The sequence below is a fragment of the Pyxicephalus adspersus genome, chromosome 10 (assembly GCF_032062135.1).
Source record: "Pyxicephalus adspersus chromosome 10, UCB_Pads_2.0, whole genome shotgun sequence".
Taxonomy (NCBI): Eukaryota; Metazoa; Chordata; class Amphibia; order Anura; family Pyxicephalidae; genus Pyxicephalus; species Pyxicephalus adspersus.
The window spans coordinates 36552554-36580008 of NC_092867.1; the positions used below are offsets into that span (position 1 = coordinate 36552554).

General features: G+C 36.9%; 1 protein-coding gene across 2 annotated transcripts; it reads right to left on the reverse strand.

The window, feature by feature from the left end:
• Positions 1-1648: 1648 nt before the first annotated feature.
• Positions 1649-27445, reverse strand: LOC140339203 (neurotrypsin-like). 2 transcript variants are annotated; one of them, XM_072423774.1, is made up of 15 exons: positions 27156-27445; positions 20925-20970; positions 18313-18555; positions 17805-17943; positions 17006-17178; positions 16731-16878; positions 15794-15972; positions 14265-14406; positions 13885-14090; positions 13393-13534; positions 12595-12794; positions 11109-11187; positions 8555-8677; positions 7095-7372; positions 1649-5766 (listed from the first exon to the last, which is right to left on the reverse strand). In XM_072423774.1, the coding sequence occupies exons 1-15, from the start codon at positions 27225-27227 to the stop codon at positions 5456-5458; spliced, it is 2481 nt and encodes an 826-aa protein (XP_072279875.1). In that variant the 5' UTR covers positions 27228-27445; the 3' UTR covers positions 1649-5455. The 2 variants fall into 2 exon arrangements, with proteins under 2 accessions (XP_072279875.1, XP_072279873.1); XM_072423772.1 differs by having other exon boundaries at positions 13876-14090.
• Between the last annotated feature and the right edge of the window lie 10 nt (positions 27446-27455).

The window sequence follows — 27455 nt, forward strand, 5'->3', positions numbered from 1 at the left end:
TCATCTTTGGGATATTTGCAATGCATATTTGTCATTCAATAATCACTCATTACATAATAAATATGGCGTTATTAAACATGAACTTTCCAAATTAAATATGTGAAGTAGATTCAGCTGCCATGGTTTAATTATGAAAAGGCTAAGGCTACACAAGAATAAATCTGAGCAGTTACAGAAATCTGATGTGCATGAATTTGACTTGGCATTAGCAGTTTGCTGTCCCTGTACAGAACAGCTCAGAGTGTGTGAAGAATGTACAGTACAATGTGCTTATAGGAGGAGAGATAAGAAGAAAAGTAACATCGAAAAGTGCTACTTCTCCTTCACAGGCTGGGGCAAGAACATCATGAGTTCAGAGGAAGTGGGTTGAATGATGTTGGTTGTCATTTAAACCAAAAGACGGAAGATATACATTGTGATGGAACACAAAATTTAAAATTTCTTTTAAAATTCTATTTTTTTTAATTACTGTGACATATCTCTTCTCCTTTTCTCCCCAAATAGGAAGCACCTAAACAAAGATTGTCTTTGCATGATTACCTGGTACTCTAAATTAAAGCTGAAGATTTAAAATGATGACATTTTTGTTAATCTGTCCCAAAGATACTTCCATGAGGATCCTGCCAGTAACCGCACTTTCCATTGCAGTTGCACAGTGCATTATCAAGCATTATACTCCCTCTTCCCAAATAAAATGTCCTAATAAGATTGTATTGTAAGATTTTGCCTTTACATAGAAAAACTTTATATAGTTGGAGTTCTCACAGCAGCACCTGCTGAGACAATAAACACTTTGGTCAGGACTATGTGCAACCCAACACAACCTAGAGCGTGCAGAGGTCCTGTCAGTGTACTACATAGTATACATACCATAGTTACTTAGATACTTGGTCAGTGGAAAGAAAATATCCAAAAGCATCTGTAGACGTTACAAACCTTCATCTGTTGTGGAAAGTGGGAAAAAAACATCCTGGCATCCATGGGAGAAAATATTAGCCAACTGCAGTGGTCAGCAGGAAGAAAGGGAAGAAATATTAGCCTGGCATCAGTGGGAGGAGAAAATGCCCGGTTCCTTAGTAGGAAAAATGCCCTGATGCTGATGTTCAAAAGTCAGGGTTGAAGAGAGGTAAATTCTAATATCACAAAAGCTGGTTTTCTTATTTTTATCTTGCATTGGGCTATTCGTTTTCATCTTTATATTTTTAGCTGGAACCCAAAGTACAATAATGGAAAATATTTTGCTTTATTAGTTTGAGACTGCTTTAGTTTTCATTTGAAGGCTTTTGCAATGTACAGATGTTACAATTTGCTTTTGCAGAAAAACTTGTATCCCTGTGGACTGAAACATCTCAAACAGTATTATCAGCCTTTCCAGCTATCTGATATAAGGTACAGAATAACTCCCATTTATGGCAATTAGAATAAAATGAACAAATCTGCTCCTTTATGGATACAGTGCAGTTAGGTTGTCACACTAGGACAGTAAGTGTATGGGTGGCCGGATAACCAGTTTAAAAAAAAGGAATAAAACCAAAAGCAGATACCTCATCTAGAGGCTAGCAAGGGGCTGGTAATCTGCAATATCTATTTTATATAACATATCCTTAAAAACAATATTACATTTTAATGAAAAAAAAACATAAAAGTCTTTAGGAAGTTTCAGATGTTTTTTATTGCATGAACATGAGACCCTGTGATAAAAAAAAAGCCATAATTGCACTTATTTAGCAGACGTGAAGCTTGCAGTTGAGCCATGTGACAATAAAGAAGAAAACACATGATCATCAATATACATTTGTTTTTCAGCCCTGTACAAGCCATAAATACAGGTTTAAAAGAATCAAATCATTAACTTTGTTTAATAGAAACTGGATGTGTTTTTCAGTGTATAAAATGCCGGCATAAAGTAAATCTGTATCTGTATAAGTAAGGTCTGCAAGGAGAGTAAGGATCCATTACCTATCGTCCACTATCCCCTTATTGCCCTGTTCACCTTTCCAGGTAAAGAAGCACATGCGAGTATCTGTTTGCTATTTACCTGGCATAAGGCAGGTAAATAGGGGTATATGCCCTTAGTCCAATATCATTTCCAAGCCAGATTACCACTTAGGCTACATACAGGTTTTGAATGATTAGAAACAAGCACAGTGCAGACATCACTTGTTCATTTTATGAATGGGGGAGGGAGAGTATGAGGCCTCCTGCTGTGTCCTTTCCATTTAGCCCCTGTAATTTACAAGGTAATTGTAAAGGGAGGGTTAGGCCACAACTTGCTATAGAACAACACATGCTTATTACCATCCCCGTTACTATGACCTGAATGTGTAAAGTACCAGTTCACTTTAAAGAGACCCTGTCACCAACATAGGGAATTGCACGTAGAAGCAGGGAAAAATCACATTTTGAAATCCTTTTTGGCAGTACTCTTTCTTATAAAATATTTTTGATTCTATCTCAATGTGTCTTCATACTTGGCTATTCCAACAGGAATACATTCCCAAGCACATTTTCAAGGATGGCCCTTGGACCATTTCCATGCTTCTATACCATTCCGTAAGGATGATGGGCAGCATCACTGACCAACAGCCAGCCATGAAAGAAATAAATCTAACAAATGGATAATAAAGCACCCTCGAGTCCTGTGCATGTGGAGCTCAGTCCCAGCACCACTAACATGCTAGGATGTAGTAGCTGCTGTTTGCTTGTACAGGACGACTAATATCATCTTGACCGTTTCATGGAAGATGGTCGATGACTCCAAACCAATAAGAAAATCAGACATAAAAGATAAGCAGAAGTGAGTAATGTGCAATTATGCTGCACAAACTTATTTGGGAAAACCCCGAACTGGCAATGGAGTTAAACTCTCTTTACGGGATATTTCTCTTAATTCACAGAAAGAGTCTTTGTTCAACACAAATATGAACTCCTTCACTTTAATCATTATTCAAGAGAAATTCTAGAAAGTTTAAATAAAATATCTGGCTAAGCTTTGCAGGAAATGCTGCTGTAAAATCTTAAGACTATCTGCTACTCTATATTCACTGGTCTGCAGTATGCTGGGTAATCAAGAAATCCCCCTTATGCTTCTATGTAAAGTGCACACATGGGCAGCAGGCTGGCAGGGAGTAAAAAATAGTGGAGAGAGCCAGAATGCAACAACAGTAATAATGCCATGGACTCAAAATATGTGTAACCCAAAATGAACCTGTGCTATGACATTAAATATTTACATATCACTAAACCACAATAAAAACATGCTATAAACAAGCCAGCTCTTACCTCAACCTGTACTGTAAAGTTAACTCTCAAAGACCACAACAAACACTGTATGCACAGCTGACTATTTAAATGGGCTGCCTAATGCACCACAATGATCCAAAAATTGTGCATGTACCATTTTTTGCAGTGTGCTGCTATTTATGATGTACAATACCCCAGGAAGGTGCATTGGGGTACCATCCCAAAATGAATGGCACTACTTGGCACATAACATAATAATTGTACTGGTATAAACAGGTCCTAAAGTCCAGTTTAGTTCTCTTTTAACAGCTTAGAATCACCTGCTTTGTAATTATATTGGAAACATATCTGCAATATCAGTGTGTTTTTGTTGTGCATCCACCTGTAGACGCTGAGGTGAACGAGGGCTTGTTTAAGGTGCTTTCATTGCTTGTTCATAATATGTAAATATTGTGCTGTGCATAGTCTGAACACACATTCACTTCATCAATGAAAAGTTTTATTAAACCCTAAAATATTTGGGTTGAGTAAAGAAGATTTTGCAAGTTTTGATTGCTGCTTAAGGTCTCCATATGAGAATATCCCTTCTTTCCCATCTGAGTAGCAGTGTTGTCACAGGCAAAGAAATGAGGGCAAAATCCCCCTTGGGGAAACATAGGGTCCAAGCACAAAAATGAAACACTGCTCCAAAGATGTTCTCTTAAAACCTATAATAAAATAAGTTTTTTTCAAGAGGAAAAAATTCTATTTCTATAAATTAATTTTCACATTATCTGTATAAAATGTATTTAGCTGCTAATTAATAAAATTTTTTAACCCTTACAGCTCCAGAACCCCAGGTTAGTTGCCTTTGCCGTCATCAAATTATTTCTTATCCATGATATTTATGTATATTTATGTATAATGACACAGTACTCGCCTGCCCCACACGCGGTCAAGATGACTTCATACACAGCTGTGTAACCCTACTTTTACCCCGGAGCTCACGCTTCATCATTTCAATAGATCCATTCTTAAAATTGGATGACCTTAGGGAACCCCCAATCAAACTCATAACTAAAACAGTTCCTAAACCAAACAGGAATGCCATTCTCATTAGGTTCCAGTGCATATCAGGACACACGGTCATATACAATTTTAAAAACAGGGATTTTTATTGTAATATAACAACCTCAGTATTGTTTTTTTATTGTACTCTACCCTGTTTTTCAGGAACTGATAATCTGAAACAAGTTGGACCCAGGATTTGATGACACTTATGTATTGAAGTGCTCAAGAGGTAAATACATTAATGAATAACTTAAATTACACTTGCAGCAACAATACTGAGTCTTGTTTAAATATTACACAACCAGGCTGTGTTTCTGTTTATGAAATGGTAGCACCGAGACAAACTGTACTCTTGGTAATAATAAAAGATTATGGATAAAGCCTGATATGACAGCTTGGGCTAAAGGTGCTTTTAGGTCAATGGTGGGGAAAACCATAAAGCAAAGGCTAAATGAGAGAAAAAGTAGGAAAAAGTATTTGGCCACATACAATAATTAAATTATACATTGATGTTCATGCACTAATGCCCCTTTTAGAATTGTTATAAATATTGTCTGGACAAGTAATGGTATTTTTTAACAGGCACTCATTTGGAGCAATATGCATTTGTAACATATAAAGAATTACCTTGATTGCTGTACAAAAGTGCAGGACTGGTGTAGTGTGTTTGCACTTTTTGCCTTTCAGAAAGCCAGATGATATTCTACATGGTGGTAGAGGTTGCAATATGCTTGGTTTAGGTTTACTATAACTATATGATAGGGCAGAGGTAAATTCTTAGGTTTGTTCACATTAACTGCTCCAGAAACAAATAAAACAAAAAACAGTACATCAAACAGCTACAGTAAAAGCTCTGACTTCTCCTGACTTTTATGGCACATGAAATGAACACTGACCTGAAGAACCCTGGAAAAGTCTTCTTTTTTGTCCACTGGTGGACGTTGAATCATAAAGCAATAAGTGATGTCATAAATTCTCACAACAACAGAGACACAACATGGAAGACGTTTCACAGTTTTGTCTTTTTACATAGTAAAGACCCACAAATGAATTTAAGGCATGTTGCGGACAAGTATTGCTCTATGATGAGACTCATGATGAAGTTCCGAGTATCTAGCATGAATTGCACTGATCACAATAAATAAAAAAAATGTCTTTTGTTTCATTTCAGTTTAGTAACTCTTCTGATCCAGGGAGTGAACCTACTTACCTTTGTATACACTCCAGGATAGCCCTTTCGTCCACACCCATAACCCCAAGAAGTTATCCCTACAATGACCCAATGACCATTTGAGTTTTGGCACATGAGTGGGCCTCCACTGTCCCCCTGGCAGCTGTCTACTCGATTGTCTTCAGATACATCTCCAGCACAGATCATACGATTTGTAAATTTTCCCTTGTAACGCAAGACACAGGACTCCTTAGAAAGTATTGGAACAGCACCTTGAAGAAGAGTCTTGGAGTAGGCTGTCCCTGTGGTAAATACATGATATATCTGATTAGGCTGAGTGGACCTGAGATTGTTGAGATAATCATAGAGTCATATGTCTGGAATACCATCTCTAGATGTAAGCTTACCTGCTATAATTTCTGATTGTGCTGACAATCATTCTGGGAGTTTTTTGGTGCTGCTGTCTACCTTTGTTTGTTGTAGCATCTCCTGTTGTATTCTACATGATATGCAATAAAAAACTAAATCCACCAGGGAGCACAAAACCTCTATCACAGGCAACAGTAGGTATTGAGATCTGGGAACACAGATCTCACTTCTCACAGAGTCCACGTAGGATATTATACACTGTAATACGGTTTGTCTCTCCAGCATCTACAAAGAACTGTATCATGACTCTATCAAAAAATTTCTATTTGCAAAATACCCTATATACTGTATCTAGAAATTATAGCTCTTAACCTTGCCTTCCATTGTGTTTTGTTTTTATACACTTACCCTACTAGCTACACTGTATCCCAATTTAATTCCTTCTAAAGAGAATGCTAATATCTTTTCACTGTTCCCTTAGTAGTAGTGCTGTGTCAACTTTCCTCTCAGCAGAAAAAGCCCAAACAGCAAAGATTAGCTAATACAAAGCAAAGCAGGTTTGTACAATGCCTAGCAATAAAAACTTACTAAAATTTGACACCATGATTCCATTGTTTGTTTACATCAAAAAAAGTGTATGGGGCTGTAATATGCACTGAAGTGAGGACAGCAAAGATTTGTAGAGATGGATGTAAACAATCATAGCAATCAGATCTCAGTAAAAATGCATCAGTGAAAGGAGGTTTAGGATAGGAGCACTTTGTTTTAAAGTTCACTCATCCTTTAAGCTCTTGACCCTAAATTGCCATGTAAAATCACCCCTGTAAGCCCAGCCCTATGCTTCTGATTCTGCCACAGACTGCTCCAAAATAACTGTGTAGCAGGACATGTGAACAATGCGTTACTAGGATCAATATTATGTTACAGTACTCAATGAGTATCTGTTCAATATATATATATATATATATATATATATATATATATACACATACATACATACATAAATATAGTTAACAGATACTCATTGAGTAAATTAGTTTTGTGTTGTGGCCCCCTTTTTTTGTGATCTGTTGGGCTTTGATTGCAAACCTATTTTAGTAAGCAGGTAGGTGGCACAACAAGCTGCAGCAGGACAAATGGTGTCACTCTGCTGCAGTATGTTAGAGGTGTGTGCACCGCAACATTGCCCTACCAGAATTGCACATATAAATTACCTGTGTATTTACTGGTGTCCTGCTTTGATATTTTTAAATGACTTTACCTGTGTCCCCCCAGCCAGAGATAAAGCATGGCTTCTGATATGCTGCCTTCTCCTTCCTTTCTGGCAGACAGATGGGCAACACGTGGTCACTAAAGGGCAGGCATCGGTCGTCCTTTCCCTGCACTCTCAACAATGCAATATCATTGTCATTGCTGCCAGAATGGTACTTCTTGTGTACAACGATTCTCTGTACAGGAAGTTCTCTTTCAAAATCATCCTCAACACCAGTATGGTAATCGCCTACTCTGAGGGAATATCGGTGTGGCTTCTCTCCAAACCTGAGGATTCACAAAAAAAATAAATAAAAACATAATAGCATACACAATATATATATATATATATATATATATATATATATAGTTCAACCCACTGAATTAAAGCTGAAAGTCTGCAGTTCAACTGCATCTGAGTTGTTTCATTTAAAATTAATTGTGGTAATGTACAGAACTAAAATAAGAAAAATGTAGCATCTGTCCAAATATTTATGGACCTAACTATGTATATATACTGAAATTTGACTTCTAACTCCTAAGCTGACCTTTGGTGTCTGAAAACACAGACTACAATAAGCCTAAAATAGATCCAGACTGATCATTAAATGGTTGTGTCTGACATAGCTATTTTTTGTTCCTTCAGTGGTGATTTACTACTTATGGAGTAGTTGTTAATAAACAATTGGTATTTGCTTTATATACTGTATATAAGGAAGAATGAGAGTAGTGAAATTACAAATTGAAACAGAAGGTTTACAACAAGCTTTTATTCAATGTGATACACAGCTTTGAAACAGACAATAAAAACTGTTTGATGAGTTTCCTTTTGGAGACTCTACAAAGCTTTCCACAATTTCGCTATTTTTTAATTCCAGCTATAAAGGAGTGAAATTATCACAGTATGTTTAATGGAAAAAGTATGTTTGATGGCCAATTTTTATATTTTTTTATATTTATATTAAACAGATAACATACAAATGAAGATAAGGAAACAATGCCAAATCTCAAGCAATAGAACAGAACCTCCATAATAGACAGAGTGCACAATAAAATGATGTCAGGACCCAACCATAGGACATCACAAACCTTTATAATATTACAAAGGTTTAGCGCCTGCACAGTTGTAAGCCATCACAGGACAATTTTTAAAATCCTCCCAGATAGGGAACCTTATAAAACAAAACCAACAATCTAATGGTGGATTCTTGGCAGGCACAGGTTTTCCTGTGGTTGGAAGGAATGTTAAGTGATTTAGGAGGTATTACAGATATCTGGCAATGATTGTGTTAAACTTTGAGCTACAATGAGCCACTCATAATGACTCCATGGTCTTACAGGTATCGATTTGATTTGAACCATGTAAAATAAATGCAAGCTGTTCTCCAAACAAGGGAAGCATCAGATGCTTTTAGTGCATTAGATGTTGAAGTTTTTATTGTGTCTGCTGGTCTCCAGCCATCTACTAACCTTTTAAAGCAGTGAGCAGCTGTTAAGGCCCAGCAGCTGCTGATCAGTGTTGCTCCACATAATAAACGAGTTTCTGTGTGAAATCCTTTAAGCCTAAGAGAAGCTTGCCATGGCCAGATTCCCCTACAGGTAAAGAAAGCACAGCATAAATATTAAACTTACTATCCCACTGCCCTAAGTCATATTATTACCAAGACTATTTTTTATTATAAGATTTTGTGTCTGCTTACTATTATTGTTGCATCTAAATGGAATTACTGATTTAATATTAACAACAGGAAAAGCAACTAATCAGTATGTATCTTGTATCGATTTGCCTTCATGAAACCAGTAACCTTATTGTTTGCTATAAATCGTTCTTTGCACTTTGGTAATGCTCTTTGCATTATTTTGCAAGAACACTGCACAGGGGCACAGAAGGTGCAGCTATTCTTGGTTTCCCCAAGGCTCAATGAGGCTTCCATCCTACACAAAATTAAGTTACTTTTTAATTCAAAATTTTTTTTCCCCATGTATTGAGGCTGTACAAAAACATAACATAATGAATTCCTTTAAATTTGACAGGCTCCTGTGAAAAAGGCAAAGACATCTAAGGCTAAGTTCACATGGACAGGAGTTTTACCTGAGCAGCCCCTGAGGGCTTACAACCTGACATTCACCAAGCAGCCACCTCAACTATATTTGTTGAAAATGATAAGCCAGCATACAGGTGCTTTGCATGGACAGCCACAAGAAGGATGCAGCTTGCAGCATATCCCAGACAGGAACAGTTATGAAGCGGTTACCAAACCGCACCTCACCATCCGTGTAACTTTATCCCTAAAGAGCATTTACAGCGTGTTATTGTGTGTCTGGCGTTAGGTTTAATTTTGTGCCAGGGCACCTAAAATGCACATTGTTGTTCTGGGTCATAGGGGATGATTTACTAGAGAAGTTTAGGCTATTCACTTAGCAAAGTAAATCTATATACTGCTAGTAAACATTATATTGACTTCGGCTATCCAATCTTGCGGAAGCAAAAATACATTTTTTCTTACATTTCCTTGTATCTGTCTAGGGATTCTTTGAATTATCACCACATTTACTGAGCTATGTGAATTCCCCCTTGCAAAGTGATGATTTACTTTGCTAAGTGAATAGTTTAAAAAGCTTTAGTAAGTACACCCAAATGACCCACCAGCTAGAGAAAAAATACTAATGTAACAGCCCTGGAACATGAATCTTCAAAGCCAGTAATCTTTAGCCAGTAATAGGAGCTGTAATATATTCTGACATTCCCAAACTCTCCAGGTCTAAATATTGTAAACCCCTCCATTTTTCATGGATGTAAACCTAGTGGTAAATATGATAGTACATTGGTATTATCATATTCAACTCCAACAGCTGTTTGAAAATTCTCTTCAAAAGAGAGCTATCAGCTAGCAGTTTGTAAAGTTTGACTATATGTAACAAGTCAACAGCTAAGGCCCCACTTACAACTATAAAGCTGAACTTCAGACTCCTCTTCAGTTTTGTACAGTTGTAAAGGGCTCCTCTCCTGTATTAAAACTGCTCTGATTTCTTAGCACATGATGAGCTTCTCATATTGTGCATCAGAAGTTGCAGCAAGTCAGACAGAACTTGTATGGTTTTCTAGCTGAAAGATACCAAGCACCACTTAGCCATTTCTCATCAACCTTACTGACCCTAGACTGCCCCTTTTATTCAATGAATATCTCAGTATCATATGTGGATGTTACCAATCATGACATCACTTAGTCTAAAATAAGGTATGCAAAAAACAGAGATTTTTAAAAATGTCATTAACGTGTTGTTGATGGAGGAGGAAACAACCAGGAAGAGCAAAATAAATACCTCTGTCTAAATCATTTCTACTTCACAAAGAGTAATGATACACAAAGATAACAATTCTGATGTGCTCATAGTTCCCAGCCTGGCCTCATCTACCATGTCATTCAAGTAATAAGGTGATTCTCAATAGTGGTAATTGCAGCCAGTAGAAAAAAGCAGTTTCTGTAAAACACTTTTGCACCAGCATGATAATTATAATCCTAATAGTTCATATTTGGCAGAGGTTTTGTAAACATTGGCAAAGGAAATGGTTGTTTTATGTCTGTTGGTATAATTTTACTTAATGCTTCTGGGCTGCTATAATCCAGTCCATAAAAGGAGAGATGGCACACAGAACATGGCAAGACAATTTAAAACATTTGCTATGACTAAAGCTAGTTTTTGTAATTCTTTTAGGTAACAAGAAAAGAATCCTTTATATAAAATCCTGTAATACAAATGTTTAAAATTTCAATGTTAAAATGTTTTTAATAAAATATACTCCATCAGCACATATTTATTTGCCAGCTTTCCTCACATTTTACCATGTTTGGTGGCAAACCAGAGCTATTTGTTTCCTGGGGTGAAGTGCTTTAACATTAAATTGTACTGATGCTTTATATGCAGTTGCCTTGGCAGTAGACAGAGACAAAAAGAGAGATGAGTGAAAGTCATTTCCCCATCCTGTAACAATTACCAGATTCAGAAACATTACTATTCATACCTGACAGATTTGGTCCCACCAACAATTCTTTTTTTTCTTCGAGACACCGGGCTAATACCACACATGGCAGAGTCTGCATCTGATCAATAAAAAGAAGTTTGAATAAATCACTCCTACTGAGCTAAATATCTATAGGATTTCATGGCCTATAAAAGTCCAGTTCTTCACAGTGTGAACAAAACAACTAATTCTCAGTTGTTTTATATATATATATATATATATATATATATGTGTGTGTTTTAAGTGAGCCCACACAGTATGTTAATAGAAACAAATTAAAAAATCCAGTTTTGTTCCACTTCTGCCTAGGAAGAATGTGGACAATCATTGATATTAAACATTTTTGATGATATAGACAATCCAGTGTTTACAGACAATTTTCAAAGGGTCGGATAAATGAGCACCTAAAAACAGAGATAATTAATGACTCATTCAAGGACAGCCTGTAAAATCCATTTAAATCATTCTAACTGTGTACGGAGAACTGATGTTTTAAAGGATAAAATCATTCATTTATTTATTCAACCTTTACTTCTGTTGCAGAGGTATTGGCCCATGTCAGTTCATGATATGGACTCCATGGCATCTACCAAATACTGGACAGCAAAACCAGTCTGGTTACACTGTTCACTTTATAAATGGAAAATGTTATTTGGGATCAAGGAAGTTGTCCCCAAAACAACATACATATTTGTCTCTTAATCGGTGCAGTTGCATAAAGTGTCGCTGTTATATAGTTCAGGAGTTTCTCCTTTGTCCTAAGATAGAACAGAAGTGGCAGCAAATAGCCAAAGACAATGCAAGCTAGGTCAGACTGCATCTTATTGGTGTTGGCGATGTTAGAAATATTTCTACTCAGTGATTTGACCGCCATTCACAGCAATTCACTATAAAATACCATTAAATACGAATTAGACATACATGCCATTTTTTTGCTTAGGAATACCTAACATAACATTTTCTACTTTTTCTGGGATTGATAGGTCTGTTGTGCAAGCTTTGCTACCACTTAATTACATTTCACTCAATACATTTCATGCTTGATACTATCTGAGCTCTGTTTACAAATCAAAGACTTGAGATCTAAATTCACATATGAAGTATTCAGAGCCATTGGAGCTCAGAAGTTGTTTGATAAGAAAACATTATAAGTCACTTGTGTTAGGAGCATCCCAGGGGCTTATGATATATCACATCATTTAAACATATCTTTAATAACTGGGTCATGTTATTTCAACAACTTTTTTCTTTTCAACATTCAAATATAATTTTTCATAGTAGCTTGTACAGCTAAGGATAATACAAGTTTCTATTTTAGATGTTTTGATAAATTTACACAACACTTTAAGTAAAGAACACATCAAGAATTCCAGCCCTCACATAATGCAGATTAGTCCTAGACATCTGTGCAAGTTGCAGGTGCTAATCAGCAAAATGTATGACATTTGACTTATGGTTCTCAGTAGTATAATGAAATATTCTGTACCCTTCAGCCCAATGATTTTCTTCTCTGCATAATCACATATAACACCAGCGTCTTCACTGTGCCACCAGTTGTGGATCCCACTGTCCTGCTTCCTGCATTCTGCCAAGGTTTTCTCTGTGCCATTGCAGTCTACGTTATCCAGGTGAATTGGACCTTGTCCTTCACCAAAATAGGCCATTGTTCTGGCTTTTGCAGGACCCCTAAATATTAAAAAACATATATTATATAACAGTATTATTGAGTATGTATTTGTATTTATAAGGTGCATCAGTTGCTCTGTCTATCTCGTGCTGTACCATGTTTGCAAAAACAAAATCACAATTACTATACACAATCACAATTACACACTTGCTGTACTATATACAGCAGTTCACATAAAGATACACCATCTGTTGCTGCCAATTATTATGTTGACTTACAGCAGACTTCAGATGGTCCACATAAAGGGTGATATATGCGAATTGTGGAAGCATTTTTAGCATAATTGAAGATAACTATATTGGCAGGGATTTGTGACTTAATGTTTATAGGTAATTTTGTAATTGTAATTGGGGATCTTACCTAAAATAAATACAGAGAATTTTGAGGCTGCAACATTTAAAATAAAACTCCAGACTAAGGGTTTTTTTTTGTTTTAGAGAAAGGTTGTTCTTTGTCCGTCTTAGAGGCATTTCCTTTGATTTCTGTCCTATTAACTACTGTGGAATTGATGTCGTTTCTGTTCTTTCTTATTCTACAGCACTACAGATCCTAAAGAGTATGGGTTCAACTCTATATAGTTAAGACCAAACTGATTACCTGTGGCCCAGCTGCCGGCAGACTACCACAGCATCCTTGTCCGTCCAGCCATCGTCACACACACTGCCCCACTGTCCATTGAGGAATATCTCCACTCTGCCTTCCTTAGTGCTCTCCCCATCCATCAAACGAATTGGAGGTCCTATAACCATCAATACATTATCAAATAACCCCTCTAAAATTGAATTACATTAGATAGACATGAGGACAATAGATAGATGACCATATAGGCACAATATGTATTAGATAGCCAGATAACTGCTACATTAAATAAGGATGACATGCAATTGTCGTTTTCATACTGACAGGATAAAAAATATATTCTTATGGAAGATAAAAGGAGAGATTTAACAAAGGGGCAGAATGTCATAACTATAAGCAAAAACAGTGCTACAACAAGAAGGTTTAATTAGCAGTTGGATTTGAATATTTTCCTGTATATTTAATCCAAAAACGTAAAACATAAATAATGTAGGACAATACCTGCACTACCTGTTGGCAATATTTCAGTGATGTCATTGGTGTGATTGGAGCACTGCACTCCCACATCCTCAGAGTGGGAGCAGTCATGCTGGCCCCAGCTACTACGAGTACATTCCACTAGAGAGCGCTCTTTCCCTGTGCAAACCACATCATGCAGAAGAATCAATTCTTCCCCGGCTCCAAATTCCAATTTTGATGCCAAGCTAGAAGGACCACTGCAAGGCAAACAAGGTATTAAAAAAAATATGACTATTTTTATTACAAATAATTATTTGCTGTTCTTATCCCCATCTGTAGCAAATAAATAGCAGTTTATATACCCTTGGAACACATGCACCTACAATGCCACTTTCTAAACATATAACCCTATCATTAATGAAATGTAATACCTGTAACCGAGCTGCCGGCAGACCACCTGGGCATTGAGTTCAGTCCATCCATCATCACACACTGTACCCCACTCTCCCTTGTAAAATACTTCCAGCCTTCCTTCACCAGCATTTTTACCTCCAGTTAATCTCAGTGCACCATCTGAAATAAATGTACAGTTACATAAATATAATAATTAGGACACATTTGGATCAGTTACCTTCATGGCAAACCTGGCCCTACTTGAGTTGTTTCTCTTTTTGGAATAATGTACCATTTGACCAGTAAGAGTGTTATGTTAAAGTAAACCTCTAATTCAACCTCTTTATTATTAAATCGGTGAGGTAACCTTTCCATTTTTTTTCAGTTCCATACTATAACACATGCCATGCTATGTTTTTCCCTCTAGCTCAATACAAAGGATGTTTTCAGTAATTGCATGGAGTCTGTTTGCTCTTTCTGCATTTGTGTGGGTTCCCCTTGCACACTATGGTTTTCTCCTATATCCCAAATAACCTATTTACTGGTAAGTTATTTGGCTACCCCCCACAAATGGCCTAAGACTACATTAGGGATATCAGATTTTGGGGGACAGTTAGTGTCCCCCATGACTTATAAACTGCATAATTGTTTATGTATAAATACACAATATTATTATGTTTTTTTCACTTATTTTTCTGTTTCAATATTTTTGAGCATTTTGTTGATTTTTACAACACACACATACAGCAGCATACTGTACAGTGTGGAAGCTCTGCACTTGTATAGCTGGAGGAAGAGAGGGAAGGGGCATCAGAGGAAGTGTTAGGAAGATGGGATGAATGTGTTTACAGGCAGAGAGTATTTGGGGAGGAAATGAAAGAGGGTGTCAGTGCTGTGGCAGGGGAATATAGGGGTATATAAGGGGATAACAGGGCAATATGAGTAATGATAAATGAGATAAGAGGTAATAGGAAGACAGAAAAATGAAGACTTTGCTTTGCAATGTTCTCTCTGCTTGATGTTTCAATAAACAAATTCAAATCTAAAGGGCAGATTTAGGACTAAATCACATGGGCAGTTTTATGAGCAACATGTCTGAATGCCAGAAAACCCCAAATCAGCTACCTCCAATTTGCTCTTAATACTTAAATGATTGAGAGTGGCTGTTCTCATTATGCTAAGATCATAAAAGTCTGTAAGACTCAGAACTAAATCTGCTCTTAATCATTAAAACTTTTTATACATCAAATATTGAGGTTTAGAACGAGCCTGGTGAGTTTAAGGATCTTTTTCCTGCATTACATTGGTAAGTGGCGGGGGCTCCTGTGCATCACCAAATTACAAACAAAAAGAACTGGGTTGAGCTGTTATGGTGCATGAAGGCTGGAAAACTAAATACTTTTACATATAAAAGGAAAACTCATGTCAGAATCAAGCACTGTATCCTGAGCTTTCTGTATTTCAAGGCTCAATTCTGACACAAGTCTGCCTGTTAAAATGTAACTGCGGCTTTACTGAAGCTACACTTATGTTGAAGCCTGCAAGTTTTCTTTAAATCTTTACCTACCTACATAAGGATTACAGGACACTCCAGCATCCTCAATATGGTCACAGTTGTGATGTTCCCACTCATTCTTATTACAAAGGTCTAATGAGGTTTCATTTCCCAGACACTCCACTTCATCAAGTAATATAGGACCAGAGCCTTGTCCATAGTGAGCCCACACCCAGGCCTTTGGCTTTCCACTGTAACATACATATATTATTAAAACAACAAGGTAAGTGAAATAACATACATGATAAACAACAATGTAAAACATTTAGTAAACAGGTCAAAACAAATGTATTAAGAATTCTGCAAATAATATAATGTGAACTGGTAGGCTTTAGAAGGCTTGCCAAAACAAGGCATCTTTCAGAATGGATTGCTGTATATAGTTCAAGTGCAAATGAACATTTGGAAGAACAAAATGTTACCTAAAAAGTAGATATAAATATTTTAGTGTAATTAGAGTGTAAATTAGTGTAATTAATGTAAAAAAATTAGTTTTCTATAAAGTATAATGAATAGCCATGCAAGTGCTCTGCAGTCATTGCAGAAAATAGAGGAAGAGACCATCTTCAGTAATAAGCCTCAAACTCACCATTCACCTCATTGCCAGTGGTAAAAAATAAGTGTTGTTTACCACACAAAAGTCAGCATAGATATTAAAAAACTCCAGAAAACAATTTAAACAATCTATCCTATCTTTGTCATTTATTTAGGAGTACCTCTTTGATTGATTTAGGAAAATCATATTCAGTAGTCTTAAGAGCTACCTTTTTCTCCTTCATGTAAGCTAATGCAGTGCAACAGTTACGTAAATCAAATCTAATTTTCAGAGTGTGAAAGTTGTAGACATGCATTTACTAAAGGTAGCTCCTATTAAAGTAACTTACTCTTCTAGTTTACTAGCTCTATAAATAGAGTGGTTCTATATATAAAAGAAAGTAGTGGGACTTACCTAAATCCCAGCTGACGACATATGACTTCAGCATCTTTGTCATCCCATCGATCATCGCAAATTGTTCCCCATCGGCCATTAAAAAAAACTTCAATGCGCCCCTCATAGTGGTCCTTTCCTCCCACCAATCGGAGAGGAGGCTTTAAACCTGCTCTTCAAAGAAGGAAAAATAAACGTTTATGAGTGGGAACGTTTCTGAGACTGCTGACTGCTGTTACATAGTCATATAATTATCTGGTAGTTGATATTAAATATAACAAACATTAAAGAATTACCTTTCGGAGGAGAACATGTAACTGCAGCTAGCAATCTCTGTCCACAGTCCTTGCCCTGGCTGTAGCTACAGTGTAGTAGGGCATCTTCATCCCCTCGACAATTAGCAGACTTTAGATGTACAGGGGTCATCCACAATCCATAGACTGAGATATTTCTGCTTGTGCCAATTTCACTGATGACAAAGAAGTGAATATGTGCATTAACAAATTGGAGAGAAAATGCATCACTATGACACCAATTAGAAGTAATATTCAATAACTTTTTGGTAAAAAAGAGCCTAGCCACCCTCAGTGCTTTTTCAATTATCTACTGACTTCCTATATCCTCTTCCCATACATAGCTCCAAGACTTCTCCAGACCTGTCACCATTCTCTAGAACTCCCTTTCTTGTCTCATTAGACTTGCTTCAGCTTTTCACACATTTAAAAAGCCCTTTTTACCCACCCTTTTAAACTTAGTTACTCATCTTCTTCTACCTCTTAACATATCCCCACTTAGCCACTATTTTATATCCTCCTCCGATTGTGTACTACCCTTTTAGATTGTAAGCTTTAATGGGCAGGGTAATCAGAGCCCAATGGGTGTATACTTGGGGATGAGTAAAGATAGTAACAGTTGTACAAGTGAATTCATATAAATGCACCACTAAATGAAAACAATGTGAATTTTAGATTAGTAGTAGTGTATGTAATTGGTTAGGAGTTTGTTGCTGGTAACAAAACATTTATTCCTAAGAAGTTCTGACATAAATATTGGTTATCATAATACAGTATTGTGTCAGAATTAAATCAGACTAACCTGATTCCAAGCTGTCTGCACACCACACTTGCATCCCAATCTGTCCAATGATCAGCACATATGGTTCCCCAAACACCATTTAAGTACAGCTGCACTGCACCACTCTGAGTAGGATGGTCACCCAGCAGTCGAATGGCACCTAGTAAGAACAGCTTATCAGTCTGGAGTCCAAACATATTTCAAGCAAAATGTACATTGAGTGTTATGTCTTCTCAGGCTTGGCAGACTCAGTTATCACACTTGTAAAAAGTCAGGGTCATTGCAACAAATCAGTCAATTTTTTTGGTATGCATAAAATAGTAAAGACATACAACACCTAAGGAAGAATCTTTCTCCATCTTATGCTAGGATTGAGGCGGTATATTAAAAAAAGCTTACTAATCTGAAAAACTACCATAACTATTTCCCATGAAAAATGTGCAGTCATCAATTTATACATACATAATCTGATTTCTTTACATATACAGGTTTACCCCAATGCATACACTGTATTTTAGACATCAAGTACCATGGCTGCAGTCACAGTGTGCCCAACTTATCATTCCAGAGAGTTGGCGGTAAAAGCACCATGGTGTCTTTCCTCCTTCGGGGTTCCTGCAGTAGTTATGGTTCCCCAATCCTCGTCCAGGGTACTGCTGCATATAATCAGGAAACTCAGACCAATTCAGACAATCTGCACCAGACTCTGTCACGGAAATTGTGCCATTGTAGTATCCCAGAGAAGTTACTCCATCAGAGCAGAGGTTATACCCTGTAAATTGAAAGTCAAGAGAAATAATAATGGCAAAAATAAGAATTGTGTCTGGGAGGGTTACACTGAAGCTACTGTGTTTAGCAGGGAGATCCCCTGGGAAAGAAGCCAAGAGTTTAGCATAGAATGAAGAACAGAGAGAGTTGTGAAGCTGCACTATCAGTTCATTTATGTAATTGTGCATCATATTGAATAGGGGAGATACATTCCGTAGTAAAGACATTGAATTTCATTCACCTAAGTTATTTTATTTTAAGTTACTTAAGATATGTTTTGCCTACTTTAATGCAAGGTTTTTAATGTTTTGGAAACTTTCTGATGCACCATCTTGTAAGGAGCACTGGATATTCACTTTTCCTGGGGGAGCATGGCATGGTACTGTGCCCCCCCCCCCCCCCCAAAGGTATTATTATCTGGCTGGAGAGGAAGAGGTGGACTACAAAGGTTGAGAAGAATGTGGATTTATTGTTAACTAAAGGGGAAAAAAGTCTGAGCCCACTGTGCTATTTGGCTGGGATGGGAAAAAAGAGCTCCAAAATAGGTATTAAAACCTAATATTTAGTATTTTTTACATCCTTTAGATTTATGGCACACTACAAAGCACAGTAGTTGAACCAGTACATGATCTCTCCTCAAACAGCAAACCACATGGTAATTAGAATTTTAAACTACAAGGGACCCATTAGGGTTATCTAATAACAGGTATTTGCTTATTCTAGGAGCTCTTAAGAATGAAGAAGTGTGAAATAGGGAACATACAGTCACAATACAGAATTTGGAATGAGAAAAGAACAGTGCAGAATATGGATGGAGACAGTGGAGAATATGGACAACACAATGTAGTGTGTGGAATGTAGTGATGTGGAATAGGCAATATACAGCACAGAATACAGAATGAGGAGGTATGGAATATGGAACAAAGAGCACAGCCTAGGGAATAGGAGTAGAATACTGAATAAGGAGGTGTGGAAAAGGGAATGCACAGCACACAGCAATAAATGAGGCGTAGGAATAGGAACACAGCGCTCAAGGCAGAATTAGGAGGTATGGAATGGGGAATGCACAGCAGAGTATGGAATGAGGCAGTGAGGAAAAGTAAAAGCACACCGCAGAGTGGAGAATAGGTTATTTGGAACACAGAATGCACCATACAGAGTTTAAAAAAGGGGGTGGATTGTATGTGTGTGTATGTGTATAAATATGCGTGGATTGTACATTAATGCTTTGACATGTAAACAGTGTGAAGTGGCAGCGAGAGCAGGTGGGGGTAAACCTAGTAAAAACATCAGTGACCAATTTTTGGGAAACTCATACTTTAGGAAACATTAGTTCCTAATTAGTACTAGAGGCAGGGCTAAATTTCTCATAATGCCACTTATGGGCCAGCGCCTAGGGCAGCAGGTTCAAAATGGGCAGCACCAGGCCTCGGAATTTAGGGTATGTTGTGGTAAAAATATTTGCAGTACATTTATACACTACACATACGTTTCTCCATGTTTTATCTCTTTAGAATGTAGCGTGTACTGAAAAACTACTGATTGATCCTGCATCTGCTAAAATCCCACACAGTGCTAAAGAATACTTCCTCCCTTTTATAGCATACAAGGGAGATATTCAGTAGTCCAACAGTGGAAAACTCCAGCATACCTGATAACACTGCTAGCCATTTCGACACAGCAGAGACAGATTTGTAAGTACAAAAAAAAATAGAAGAAACCTGCCATGCGAGAAATAGGGGGACTGCTGTTGCTGACCCTCTCTGCCAACACTTCCATTGGCTACCAATCCTCATTCTTACACTATCGTATCCAAGACTTATATGGTGCTTCACTACTCCTTTAAAACTCTTCTGCATTACATATGCCATGACCCAAGTCTTCAAATGAACCCAATAAATGCCTCCTTTAAAAAATGCATAGAATAATCTATATCCTAACAGGTATGGACATCGGCTTCCCCTGTACACCGCTGTCCAAAATCCAAAAAAAACTGACTGCTCTAGCTTTGTCACCTTACATGGTGCTACCAGCTCTCTCTCCTCTAGATTGTAAGCTCACAAGTGCAGGACCATTCAACTGTTTTTCCTGTCCTTGCTGCAACTGTTCTCTGGGTGTTTTATTCTGAACATTTTTATGTTTGTCTTTTACCTGGTGGACGTTCCTATTATATAAGTTTGAGACAGTAATGTATTGTTACCCACTATTCTCCGTACCATGCTCTGTACAGTGTGAAGTGGAAGGTGCTATATAATTAAAACATAATGTGCAATGAATCTATTCAAGGATTGTTAGATCTAGTACACACATTGTTAGAGCAGTACACAGATGAAAAGTTGTGAAAGTGTAACCTAAGTTCAGTCAAGTCCTTACCTGTTTGTAGCAGGTGCTTCTGTGCTTTCAGGGAATTCACAATATCCTAGGAATTTGAAAAACAAAAAATAAAAGTCAGTAAGTGAGAGTTGCACATATTTCTGAACATATTTACTCCAAGACATTACAGCAATTTAGTTCACATGGGTCAGTGAGCAACTTGCAAACAACAGCTCGCAGTGATCTGAATGGTCCTATTAAACTGATGATACATACCAACAGTACATTTTAAATCTTTTTTAGATTCACCAAAACTTTGCAATATGGCATCCTGTACCTAAACAACCCAATTTAATTTCTAGCCAATACAGTTCCATTCATTACATAGTGACTGGTTTAGATCTAAGTGAGATTTCATGACTTCTGAAAGTTCTGCCCTTTTCTGCCTTCTCTACAACCTAACTGGCAAATGAGGCAGCAGATTTTGGTAATAAAAATCTATGTGAAACTGCTAACACTGCAGGGTTTTGGAGGCTGCTGCAAGTTTGATGTTAGATTTTGCTAGTTTTCTGACTTTCTGAGTATATCTTACCTGTTACTGAAAAAGAATAGACGCTGCTTTTGGCTTGGCTGAGCTTATTTTTTGGAAATACTAGTTGCATGGTTGTCATGCTGAATCACAGATCTAAAACATGTATTTAGATTAGATGTTTTGCCTTTACTCTGATTTTCTTGATTTGCAAATGTCACAGGAGGCAATGGAGTCAGGCCACAGACATACTCAAGAGGTAATGGCAGTCCTTGTATCCCTCCCAATAATGGTTTCCTTAAACACATACATCTTATAGAAACTAAAAGAACCCAAAGGCACGTGACCAGAATCAAATCCCCATCATTTGTGGTTACCAATGAAAAATGCATTAAATATTCAGCTTAAAGATCCTGTGACCACAGTCTGTCTGGCATAACATAGTATAGGCTGAAAAACATTATTTATGTTTAATCAGACTGTAACACAAAGAAAGAGATTTATCAAACCATTACACAGCAAAACAATTTAATACATGGGGATTGAGATTAATTTTAACACAGATTTATTAAAAGATTACAGTCTGAGGCTAGCTCACCAGACTGTACAGAACTGGAGGGTTAAATATACAGAAGCTGTTGCTCATTGTTTATTAAATGACCAGTAGCCTAATTTGAAATAATCGGGTCCCCATTTATAATTTTGTTGCTACTTTGCTTGATTAATCTTAGTGAGGGGTCATGTAAGAATTGGGAGAAAAGGCTATTTTGTTCAGCAGGTCACAGGTTAGTTAGGGTGAATTAGGGTTATTGTTAGGGTAAATGTTTGGACGCAGCTCAGGGTACAGTATGTAGCGGGTCAGACCATTTGATGCCTATAAAATGTAGACCTGAATGTAAACAGGCAATCTTGCATAGAAAAAGTAAAAAATTATAGCTGATATAAAGTTTATATATAGTTTCTTTTGATTGTATACTGGAACCATACCTAGTAACTTGCACTATTTTTGTTATGGGCAACCTATGCATTATGTTTATGTATATCTACAACATATAAAGCAGAATAAAGCATAAAGAAATGCCTTCCAGTTCCTACCTAAAATATTGCTGTCTAACCCCCATGGTGTAAAAAGTGGAATGACAAAACAGGTGTTAAATTAGGGAACCAAGATGGTGGATATCAGGCCCATTTATATTTGTCCAGACTTTGGATAGTAAAATCACAAAGCTGCCAGGAGCCATTTTAATTGTATGCCACAAACAGAAAATGTTGAAACAAAATATTTATGTGTTTACCCTTCCTAGATCAGTCACATTTCTACCAAATTGTCTTTATCTTATGCAATCTTGAGTTTGGAAAAAAAAATATTTAAAGGTATGACTAGATTTTGTTTGTGCAGCTTGCACACAGCTAGAGGGTAATATTGGTTCGGAGACCTGACAATTCTGAATTCCAGCATAGATTACTGACACAAAAACTTTGCAGTACCTGTCAGACAAGATGAATACTGCCTGAAGACATTTCTAATTGGTTGAGGAGTTTAAAGAAACATATAAACACTACAAAATGCAGACTGCTTCAACAGATATATAAGTAAATGGACTGGGCTGCAAGGAGAATTGTGCAACACAAGGCTACCAAACATGTGCAACACCCAAGACCAAAAAAATACACACCCCTATTTCCAAATTCAAAAATGATGTCCCCAAAAGAGATCCCTAGTAAGCTAATAAATTAAGCTAATAAAGTAAGCTAATAAAGTAAGCTAATAACATTGCTTTCTTTCCTACAAACTGAATCAAAATCATGATCAGTGATGAATCACTTTCCTTTTCCTTGTAAAGAGTGGTCACATCAATACTTTCCAAACACCAGAGAATGGTCAATTTGTAATACCTCCCTAGTTGCCAGTGACTGGTCACTCAATGTGTACTTGTAGCTTAACAGCAGACAATTTAGGGATTGGGCAATGCTGGCTGGCATTTCCTGTTCAGCATCACACCAATAAATTCCTGCCCCCTCTACCACGACAGCTGGGGCAACTCTGTGGGAGATCAGAATGTCTTTGTTTGAACTTGGAACCTAAAAGTATATGTCACAAGCTAGAACTGGATAGAGTGTAAAAAGATAATGCCTGTTACCTACTCTACTTAAAAACAAATTTGACTTCTGTCACTGTAGAAGAGTTAGTCTTACCCAATTAGGGGTTCCAATCCTTAAAAACTGAGAAAAGAAAACTTTGGCTGGTCATATATTATAAAACCATGCATGAAAGAAATTGGCTCTAAAATCCTACTTGGGTCAAATGTTAATGCAAAAAAAAGTTATTATTCAGGCACAAAAGCTATTTAATTTGTCAGTAACTGTGGGCCCATCAATTGAGTACTAGCAGCTGAATGAGTAGGGTGCATCTCTGAATGGATTTAATACTGATTTCCATTTACTAAATCACAGACATTTTGATACCATGCTTCCCAACACAAGTCTAATCCACACAGTGTAGCCCATTCCTTACTTCTTATTTGCTATATTTTGTTGACCCCTATGTTTATTGTCCCATTTTTTTCACAGACTCATCTCAGTTCCTTCCTCATCTTCCATTTGATCAATAACGGTTGTTAATATCCTGTCTAACGGACATAACAAAAGAATGATATTAGATATCCAAGTATTGTAGAAATCTCATCCAACTGGATTAACTACTTCTAGTTTTACAAGGGCCAAGATAAATAAAAACCATTACAGACTTAGGCAACTACTCCAATTGGTTTGATATTGCTGATTTACCATATTTTTTCTGAAGGACATTGTTATTAAACAGTATTTATTTATCGCCAACAAATTATGCACAGCTGTACATTAAATAAGGGTTGCAAACGACATACAGACAGAGTGACACAAGTGGAGGAGAGGACCCTGTCCAGAAGAGCTTAGAAGGTGGAGAAGCAACATACAATAGGAGGGGGGCATATGAAATGGTGGGTAAGTAGTGAAGGTTTAAGAGGCAGAAGAAGATGGGTAGGCAAGTTTAAAAAGACGGGTTTTAAGGGCTCCTTTAAAGGAGCAGAAAGTAGGACGAAGCCGAATAGGACTAGGATGACCATTCTGGAGAGTTGGGGCAGCTCTAGAAAAGTATTGGAGCTGTGCATGTGACAAGGGTATGAGTTAGGAAGTAATTTGCAGGTCATTGGAGGAGCAAAGAGAGCAGAACGGGGAGTATTTTTCCATCAGGTCAGAAAGGTAAGTGGGACAAGAACTGTAGAAAAATACATGCTTTGTCATTGTATACCACCTGCAATAATATTGTAGCAAAGCAAAAAAAAACTTTTTAGATTGTCATCTGTTAGCCTGCCATGTTAAACTGGTGCTTCAGATGACCTATAGCCCTCTCAACTTCTCTTTAGTAGCTTTCAGCCAAATGAAGAATTTATGCTAAATAAAGTTGTTCTTCACTGGATAAAGACTATGCTATATCATTATGCTGCTGAATTCTTTATAAAATGTTTAATATACTTTTTCAGAGATAAAATATTGGAAGTAACAGTTATTACCATAATGTTAAGAACTTCATCTTGTCGTATTTTTTTGAAATAATGAAGGGCACTCAGTAAGGCAATACCAGTGACTATTTCTCTTCAGTCTGATGTGCCGCTCCAAGGTACTGATTATAATAATGCATTTGTCTACCTTAACTGATCATTTCAGTTCTGGGTCAATGCCACAGACCTGTCTTGCTGGATTTCTAATTTATTCTTTTTTACAAAAAGCGTGATCGCCTCTTACTTTGCTTTATAATAAATATAGTAGAGCTGGCAATCCTCACAAACAGTGTGCTCAGCAGATAATGAGTTTTGGGTTTATTCAAGCTTAAAAACTTGATTGAAAAGAGCCAAGTGATAGCTTTCTGTTTAGTGTAATGGAGTACAGTTTCTACCATCTCAGCTTTTTATATGATCTTTAAAAGAGCGGTCAGCTCAGAAATAACAATACTGGCCTTCCAGTATGGTGCAGTCTGCCACATGAGAGTAGGGTCATTCTAGTACAGCCCTTTTTTTTTTCTCTGTAAACTAAACGTCCTTATCCGTTATCACGCAGTTTCTTTCCTCTATGAGAGTTATGTTCCAGTTATGTCCATAAACACTGTGTATAGTAACCTTGGACTGGAGACAGCACAAAATAGAAATCAAAGCACAAGTTACGCCAGTCAAGGTATACAACTTACATGTTTAGATTATACAAGGAATGCTATAAATATAACAACCCATAAAATCATGAGACCAACAGGCAACAGAACATGTTTTTGAAACAGTCATATATAACTAGTTGCTAATAACCTAAATAGTTGTATACCCTTTGTATGTTTTTCCTCTTAAATACAATGATTATTGTTTAAATACAAGCCTTTATGTTCACTACAAAAGAACGATAAATACAAGGGAGCTGCGTATAAAATATAGGCACATTTAAATAAATTTAAAAATAAGCTTCCCCTGGTCTCTAATTAGATTCCTCATTTGTATATGATTGGTCATCACTGAGCTCTTATTTTATTCAAATAGTATAGGCTAGGTTGATGTAATAAGCTGTAAAGCCAAGTAAAATGGTATTTGCACTTCAAACAATCAGAATAGAATCCTTTACAAATATAGGCTGCCTATTAACTATGTAATATTAAAAACAATGTAACTTTCCAAAGAAAGATATAAAGTGTTTTTAATCAAGTGCAAAATTTAAAGTGATGATCAACAAATGAGCACATCTCATTCATGCCTATTCATAGTAATCTACCACCAGTGATGGGTGAAGTCTGGTGTAGTGACACAACCTTACTGTGGAACAGTGGGAAAAGAAACATAAAGGCTGCTGTTACCAAATTGTGTTTGAAGGCTTTCATCAACCATTCTAGTCTTGGCTTTACCACCTAGTCCACATTAGTTTATTCTTCACTCACATTATAGCAGGAATCGTGATTGATCATGTTAGGAAGCTGTAGAAGGTGAAAAAATCTCTATACATCCATCAGAAATTCTTTCAAGAAACCAATATAGGACAAAACCACACCCATTGAGCTTGTCTCTTTCTCCTGGGGGGGGGTTCCTAAAAGAATTCACATACAGAGGATATACTCCAGCAATGCAATACTTATACAGCAAGTGCATTAATACAGCGATAAAAACATAAAGGAATGACAAACCTGAAAATTTTCAGATTCCAAATTCAACCCAACCCTAGGCCTGTTCATTTTTTCACCGAAGCAAAAGGTATAAATATATATATATATATATATATATATATAAATATATATATATATATATAAATAATTTCACATTTGTATATTAAACTGTGAATGTGTAATGGGTCCATTCATTTTATTTTTATTATACCTTCACCATAGTTCTCCATTATTGAGATCTCTCCTCTGTTCTCAATGGATATATTGTTTGCCCTGGTTGAGTGTCTGAATAGCCTATATTTCTATGTAACAGCCTTTTCACTTTTTAGCTCTGCTGCTACTGCAGTGCTGCTGCCTACCACATCAGATCAAAAACCCAAGAGCATACTGATGCAGCAGAATCTTGATTCCAGATTTTGTGTGTCTTGTAAAGAAATGATAAAACCTTTTTTATTACTATATCCTTAATAAAAACAAATCATAGTATATAGTCTTGGATAAGTAGTATAGTGGAGCAAAGTCTGACACTGATAAATACTGAACAGCCTGTGACTTATTAATAGGAAACAAAGCTGTCATGAATTCTCACCTGGAAATCTCCAAACATACAAAAGCTGCACATTAAAAGGATGAGCACTCCATGCAAGTGCAGAGGTTTCATTGTTGCTCAGCAATGGGATGCAGCTGTTTTCTTCTTACAATTCCCTCTGTCAGGTTTATTCCTCTGTTCTTCATTGAAGTTCTGCAGCAACCATCATTGTAGGCTGCTGTTTGATGAAGGGATCCAGTACAATCAGAGCCTTTAGTTAATACTGGTCCTTGCAGAGAGTTGGAAGAATTATCCAGAGAGGTGATATGCAAGTGCAGGCTAGCAGAGAGTGTACCAGGA

Bases quoted from the DNA above. Each gene is read 5' to 3' on its own strand.
- LOC140339203 (XM_072423772.1), bottom strand. From the start codon at position 27,227: ATGAAACCTCTGCACTTGCATGGAGTGCTCATCCTTTTAATGTGCAGC. The intron at 11,188-12,594 runs GTACAGAATATT...TTTATTGATCAG, and splicing joins GAAAATCATTGGGCTGAAGG to ATGCAGACTCTGCCATGTGT. The intron at 5,767-7,094 runs GTAAAGTCATTT...TATTTACCACAG, and splicing joins CTCTGGCTGGGGGGACACAG to GGACAGCCTACTCCAAGACT.